General features: G+C 56.0%; 1 protein-coding gene across 1 annotated transcript; it reads right to left on the reverse strand.

Annotated features, from left to right (window-relative positions):
* Window positions 1-545: 545 nt before the first annotated feature.
* LOC102896794 (brain-specific serine protease 4) lies at window positions 546-4,779 on the reverse strand. Its single transcript, XM_006914191.1, has 6 exons — window positions 4,698-4,779; window positions 3,898-3,924; window positions 3,257-3,428; window positions 2,732-3,009; window positions 1,446-1,603; window positions 546-797 (listed from the first exon to the last, which is right to left on the reverse strand). Exons 1-6 carry the CDS (start codon window positions 4,777-4,779, stop codon window positions 546-548), a joined length of 969 nt encoding a protein of 322 aa, XP_006914253.1.
* Between the last annotated feature and the right edge of the window lie 1,564 nt (window positions 4,780-6,343).

Here is a 6,343-nt window from a genome sequence, read left to right on the forward strand (position 1 = left end):
CACGGCTGCCTCAGCCCAAATCCAGGAGATGAGGCTCTGAGCGCAAGGGGAGGGGAGGAGCCACCCACTCTCATAGGGATGGTTTCTCCCAGCCAGCCCTGCTTGAAACCCAGCAGGCAGGGCACTGTAGCTCCCACTCCCCACACCCCCCAGGCGCCTTTCACGTGGCAGGGCCTCCTGCCTCCTCTCCGGGACAGTGCAAAGATCAGGGGACAGGATGTTAAACCCCAGGTGGTCAGGATGCCTGCCTGCCCCCATTTTAACCCCAAGTGGACCCCTGCTTCCCAGTGTCCCCATACACAGTGAAAAAATAGAAACTGGGGTATAAATAATTTATTGAAATTGGGGGAATAAATAAACTATGCGGGGAGGGTTACAAATAACTGTAAAAATCATTAACATGTATATACACAGAGGCGTTTCCAGCCCCGGGGTGGAGCCCGAACGCGGGTCGGGGGCGACGGCGGCAGCAGAGGTGACCCTGTACCGTCACCCGGCGCCCCCCAGAGGTAGATGGCGTTTTTACAACGGAGAAAACCACGTGGTCAGGCGGCTGGGGCGCCTCGGGCAGCTGCAGCTGTTTGTCTCCGGATCCTTAACCCGCGCCGTTGGCTTCCCCGCGAGTGTCCGCGGAGCTGCACCCCTTGCACGATCCTCTGCACCCAGGGGCGGTGGGCGGACAGGCTGATGTAGACCCCGGGCCGGTTGCGCTCTGCACAGCCCTCGCCCCAGCTGATGATCCCTGCCAGCAGCCAGGTGTCTTCGACCTGGCACATCAGGGGGCCTCCGGAGTCGCCCTGCGGAGGAGGGCAGGTTAGGGACTCACGTGGGGCAGGGAGTGGGGAGAGCCCAGATCCTGACACAGCGGGTGGCAATCGGTTCCCTTGGGGGGGGGGGCATTTCACCCTCCCAGAGAAGGCCGTGGCACCCAAACTCCATCCACCTAGGCCAGAACAGCAGGGAAAGACATGCCTCCAGGGCTCACTTCTGATGACAAGCACACTGCGAGACCTCCTCCCTCACAGGTGAGGTGGGGAGTATTGTTATTTGAGGAAACTGAGGCTCAGAAAGTAGAAATGACTTGTCCAAGCTGCCGACCATGGACAGCAGAGTAGGAATTGTAACCAAGTCTCACAACATACAAGCCCAGGTGTTGACCATCACACTACCCTGCCATCCTCCACCACGGTGACGGAGTTGTAGCTGGCCCTGGGGACCAGGACGTGGGGCCCCCTCAAGAGAATGCAGGCTCCCCAGGAGTGGGGTCTGGACACCTGACATGCTCAGTATACACTAGATGTATGAACAGATGGATGAGTGGCTGAGCCCAAGCCAGTTCCGAAGGCACCTATGGGGGCTGCTGGTCACAGCTGATTCTGGGAGAAGCCCTGCGGTCAGTGACAGAGCTCAGTAGAGCAGGGCTGGAAAGAAGGTAAGGTGCTCACCAAACAGGCATCCCGCTCCCCTTCCAGGTAGCCGGCGCACAGCATGTCCTCAGTGATAGCTCCCTGCCCAGCTCCCCGCCAGTACAGGCGGCCACAGATTTCTGAGTCGATGATGGGAACCTTCAGCTTCTGCAGGGTCTGAGGGTGGGCCAGGGGCACTGGGAGCAGGGAGGAGAGAGTCAGGCTTGGGAAGATCTCCTGGTTGCCTTCTCTCAATTCCCTCCTCCATTCCCCTCAGCCGTTTCTCAAAGGCTACTAGATCAACTGTCAGGCTCTCCCAAGATGCTTGTGAAAAACCCAAATTCCAAGCTTGCACCTCTAAACCTATTAAATCCAAGCATGAATTTGCAGCCTGAAGCTCTGAATTGTTAACAAGCTCTCTGATGCCCACAAAATGTTTAGAACCGACGATGTAGGCTTGTCCTGTCTCAGGCACTACTTTATTTAGCATGGAGACTGTGGCAGGTTAAGTGTTCGATAAATAACCATTCAGTGTTGAATGTCATCAGGACTTGAGGAAACCCACACACATACACACACAGCCTGGAGGGATTGTAAACCCTCACCAGTCCACAATTCTAGTTCTCACAGGAGACCCAAGGGAGAACCATGGGGAGGTTGGATGCAACCTCAGCATCAGACACCTAAACTGGTGTCATTTCTCTTAAGCCTTCTGGAATCTAGTTCAAGTCCCATTTTTCTCATATACTTTGTCCTTCTTGTGTGTCTCTCTCTTGTCGCTCTGTTTATCTACCTATCTATATTTTCTGTTTCACTGCCTCTTACTTCATCTAATCTGCTTCGTGTTTCTAAATGGTGTTTTCCAAACCTCCATACTTAGTTCGACGATTATATCTTACAGTTACAGAGACTATTTCTTCCTGGGAATTTTGCCTGCAGTTATGGCATGCTGCCACCAGGGGTGCCTATTCCCATTTCTCAGGGCTGTTTTTGTATTGATGGTATTTTCCTTGGCCTCAACATATGCCTCCTTTCAGCCATTCCTAGATCACTTAATAGCTTCGTTGATCTGGCTGCTGTTGCCTCAGAACAAAAAATGACCCAAAATTGTCCACCTAGGCTTCTATGATGTCACATCTCTGGATTGCAGCTCATCTTTTTGTCTGTCTCTGACATATATTGCCTCTGGCCTCTATGTTTTGCTACCATGGCACTTATGTCTCTGAATGTCTACCACGCTCTGTCCCCATCTGTTCCCATCTGTCCCCATCTGTTCCCATCTGTTCCCATCTGTCCCCAACCACCCGGTGGGGGAAGAAACGCACCTCCATCAGAGATACTCCCCCAGCCTGCAATCCAGCAGTCGGTGTTCGGAGGGAAGTGGACGGAGTAATCAGGCAGACAGATGGGCAGGATTCGCTCAGAAAATTGGATGGGATGCTCGAGGCGCACCAGGGCAATGTCCGCACGGGAGCCCTCCCTCCAGGAGTACACAGGGTGGGGCTGCACCCAGGCAATACCCACTTCTTGGGATCGCAGGCCAGGGTTCCCCAGCTGCCAGGCGCCCAGCAGCACGGAGAACTGAGTTGGCTTGTTCAGAGTGCTAGAAGAAAGAGAGAAGGGGGCAGAGTCAGCCAGGAAGCATGGGTGGCCAGAAAGGGTCTGGGAGGGGGTCTGGAGAACTGCATACACAAGGAGGCCCACGAAAGAAAAAGAAGCTTCTGGGAAGAAGCAGGGTCCCTCCAGAGGGGTCTCAGACTGGACCAGGGCCTAGAAGCTGGGGCTATGTGAGGAGTCTGGGTCTGGGGCAGGAAGCTGGGGACTCAAGTGGAAGAAACTGGCTGTCATACTCCTTGAAGCAGTGGGCAGCGGTGACCACCCAGCGGTTGGTAAGCAGGGAGCCTGCACAGTGGTGGGTTCCGTTCTTCTGGATGCTCACGACCCAGGGCCACTCAGCGTCGGCACTGTCTTCGCCACCCACGATCCGGTTCAGCTGCTGGGGCTTCCCACAGGCTGGGGGGACTGGCGGAGGAAGATCACATTTTCTGTCATTCCCTCAGCACAGTCCTCTTCCCTTTCTATTTTCTCTTCACCCTCCTCGAATACTTGGGCCCGTGCTCCACCGCCTCTCTCTCTGCCCTCCTGCCCTCCATGTACCCCCTCCTTGGCTATTTTTTCCCCCGCCCTGTCCTTCCTCTGACTGGCCTTTCCCCCTTCACTTGGTTCTCAGCCCTGCCCACGACTCTATTCCTTTCGCCTTCCACCTTCTCAGCCACTCGCCCTCCTGGGCTCCAGCTGCACTCAGGCCTCTCTTCCGTGTCTCGGTCTCTGCTCTGCCCTCTGGTTCCCATTTCCTGCCTTCCCTCCAGCTCAACACCCTCTCTTGCCCCACTGCCCCCTCTGACATGCTCCCCACAGATAGACACACAGACGCTGCTCTCCCCTTTGGGCTTCTTCCATTTCCCCTCCCCTCAGGGCGGTTCCTACTCACCAGGAGTCTTGGCAGCATTGATGGTGGCTGAGGACAAGAGAAAGAAAGGGTCAGGCCAGTGGAGAGGCCCCATTGTCCAGTGAAGAGGCAGCCCCCCAATGTCCAGTGGAGAGAAGCACCCCTCTCCGTGCCTAGTAACCCTATCCAGTCTCTCATTCCTGGGTCTCTAGGCCTTCCTGGAGAGGCATTTCCTGGAGCCTGGATAAGGCAGACAGAATCTTCATGCCCTCACTCTAAGTTGAGCCTTACCCCTCCCACCAGCTTCCTGTCCAGCTTGTGCCCAGGATCCAAAGAACCTGCTGATAGACGAGACACCAACTCCTGGGGCGTCTCTCACTGAAAATAAGGGGCACACACACCTAACCCTATCAGGCCTCCTCCCCCAGACCTGAGTCAATGACCCAGACCTCTCCCTCGCTGCCCCGCTGCCGCAAGTTCAAGGCCTGGATACTACCGTCATAGGAGACCAGAGAGATAGGAGGGAGGGAGATGATAACAACAATGAATTTGTTCAATAAAAACTAACAGAGCTGAAGTGTATGAGCCCTCTTAGTGCCTCCCTTCAATGTTCCATTTAATCCTCACAGCCACGAAGAAAAGTGATGCACGGAGCAGTCAAAACAAGACAGTGAGAGGAGAGGAGAGGAGAGGAGGAGAGAGAATGAATACAAGCAGCAGAGGATTTGGGAGGCAGGATCAGGAGGGCAGGTGGCAGAGTTGAGAGGGAGGAGGAGGTAATCAAGGAGGGGCAGAGAAGGAATGAGGATAAGAGGGAGGGGCAGCAGGTCCCTGGGACTCACCAGTAAGAGCCAGAAGCAGCAGGGAGGTTAACATCCTAAGACGGCCCCCACCCCGGGCTGGAGAGGTTCTGGAAAGGAGCATGGTAGTTGGGGTGGGGTCACAGCTGGGCAAGCTGTGCTGGCTGCCAGGAGTGTGCCGAGTTCTCTGCAGGTCACCCCAGGTTTTATCCTGGGAGGTGGAATGCTGTCAGACCAGTCCCCCCAGTGAGTGGCTCAGTCCCTGCCACCAGGGGCTGTATGTCATTGGAGGGGGTGGGGCTGCTGGGAGGAAATGAGCCGTTAGAGGAACTGGGGGCTCTAGTTGAGACCCCTGCCTCAGGTCTGGCCCGACACACTCAGACTCTGGATCTTGGGCTCAAGACACCCCTGGCTCCAGCTGTGGGCCCAGGATTTGGCCTCTAGAGAAGCAGGTGAGGGGACCTAGGCTGTGGCCTTGACATTGACTAGGGAGGGTTGAGGGGGCAGAGAAAGGTCTTCACAACTTGAAAGGAAGGGGATCCAGGCGAGGAAGGGCAGGTGCTTGGACCCAGGGCCTGGGTCCATAGCAGTGAACAGTTCGGGTATGGGGTGTTGGGGAGGCCCTAGGGCCTTGGAGAGATGGGGGCTGACAAGGGGGTTGCCCAGAGGCTCAGTCACAGCTCCTGCCTCCAGGGGTTGGCCGTGCAGGAGGCTCTGGAATCCCGTTAACCCACTTACTGGAAAGCTGTGAATCAGGCCCACAGTGGCTGCCCGTCCTGGGGCCACCTTCCTGTGGGCCCTGTCACTTGGAAGCCGGACAACTCACCCTTCACCGGGACTGGGAACCTGGGTGGGGCCAGCCAGGTGCTCTAGTGCCTGAGACTGACAGTGGCTGCCTGGGAAGGGCTGGGGGTTGAATCTCCCCTACCCAACCTGGTCCCTGAGCTCCTGGGATCCCCTCATAGAGAATCGAAGGGCCACTGGGCTGCGATCGCTGGGGGAGCCTAGGTCAGGAGTTGGACCTGAGGTGCTCCCTGCCTCCAGGAACCTGCCATCTTGATCTTGGAGTCCTCCAACCCTGAGGGCAGGTCTTCCCTGACTCAGCGCCTGTGCTCCCTACACCCCCATCCTAAGCAGGAGGAACGGGCTTCCTCCTCCTCGAAGGCAAACATGTATCTTTGTCCCTTCTTTCATTTAATCGACAGACCTCAAACTGGGCCCTTGTTATGCCTGGGGAGGGGGCAAGAGAAGTAACAATAGCAGTTGATGGAGTTTTTAGTGCACCAGGCATCATCTCATTTAATCCTCAAATTCCCTTATTATTATTCCATTCTTCAGATGAAGAAAACTAGGCCACTTAGGGAGGTTAGTGACTTGCCCAAGGTCCCCCAGCTGGTGAGTGGTGGAGACCAGCTTTGAGATGGAGATAGGCTAGTGGAGTAGACTCAGTGGAGCCTGAGGAACTCATTCCAGTGGGGTGTATAATTGTCACTAGAGGTCATATATGCGGGAACCCAGAGGAGGCACTGGGTTCCCAGTGGGGGGCCAGTGAAGGCTGCCCAGAAAAGGAGAACCTCGAAATGGAGACATGGAGAACAAGTTGGAGTTGACCCTGCAGAGGCGTGGGGATGAGTGTCAGTAGAGGTGGGTCCGGGCACAGGTGCTTGGAGGAGAGGCAGTGAGTGCTG

Source organism: Pteropus alecto, unplaced genomic scaffold, assembly GCF_000325575.1.
Source record: "Pteropus alecto unplaced genomic scaffold, ASM32557v1 scaffold44, whole genome shotgun sequence".
NCBI lineage: Eukaryota > Metazoa > Chordata > Mammalia > Chiroptera > Pteropodidae > Pteropus > Pteropus alecto.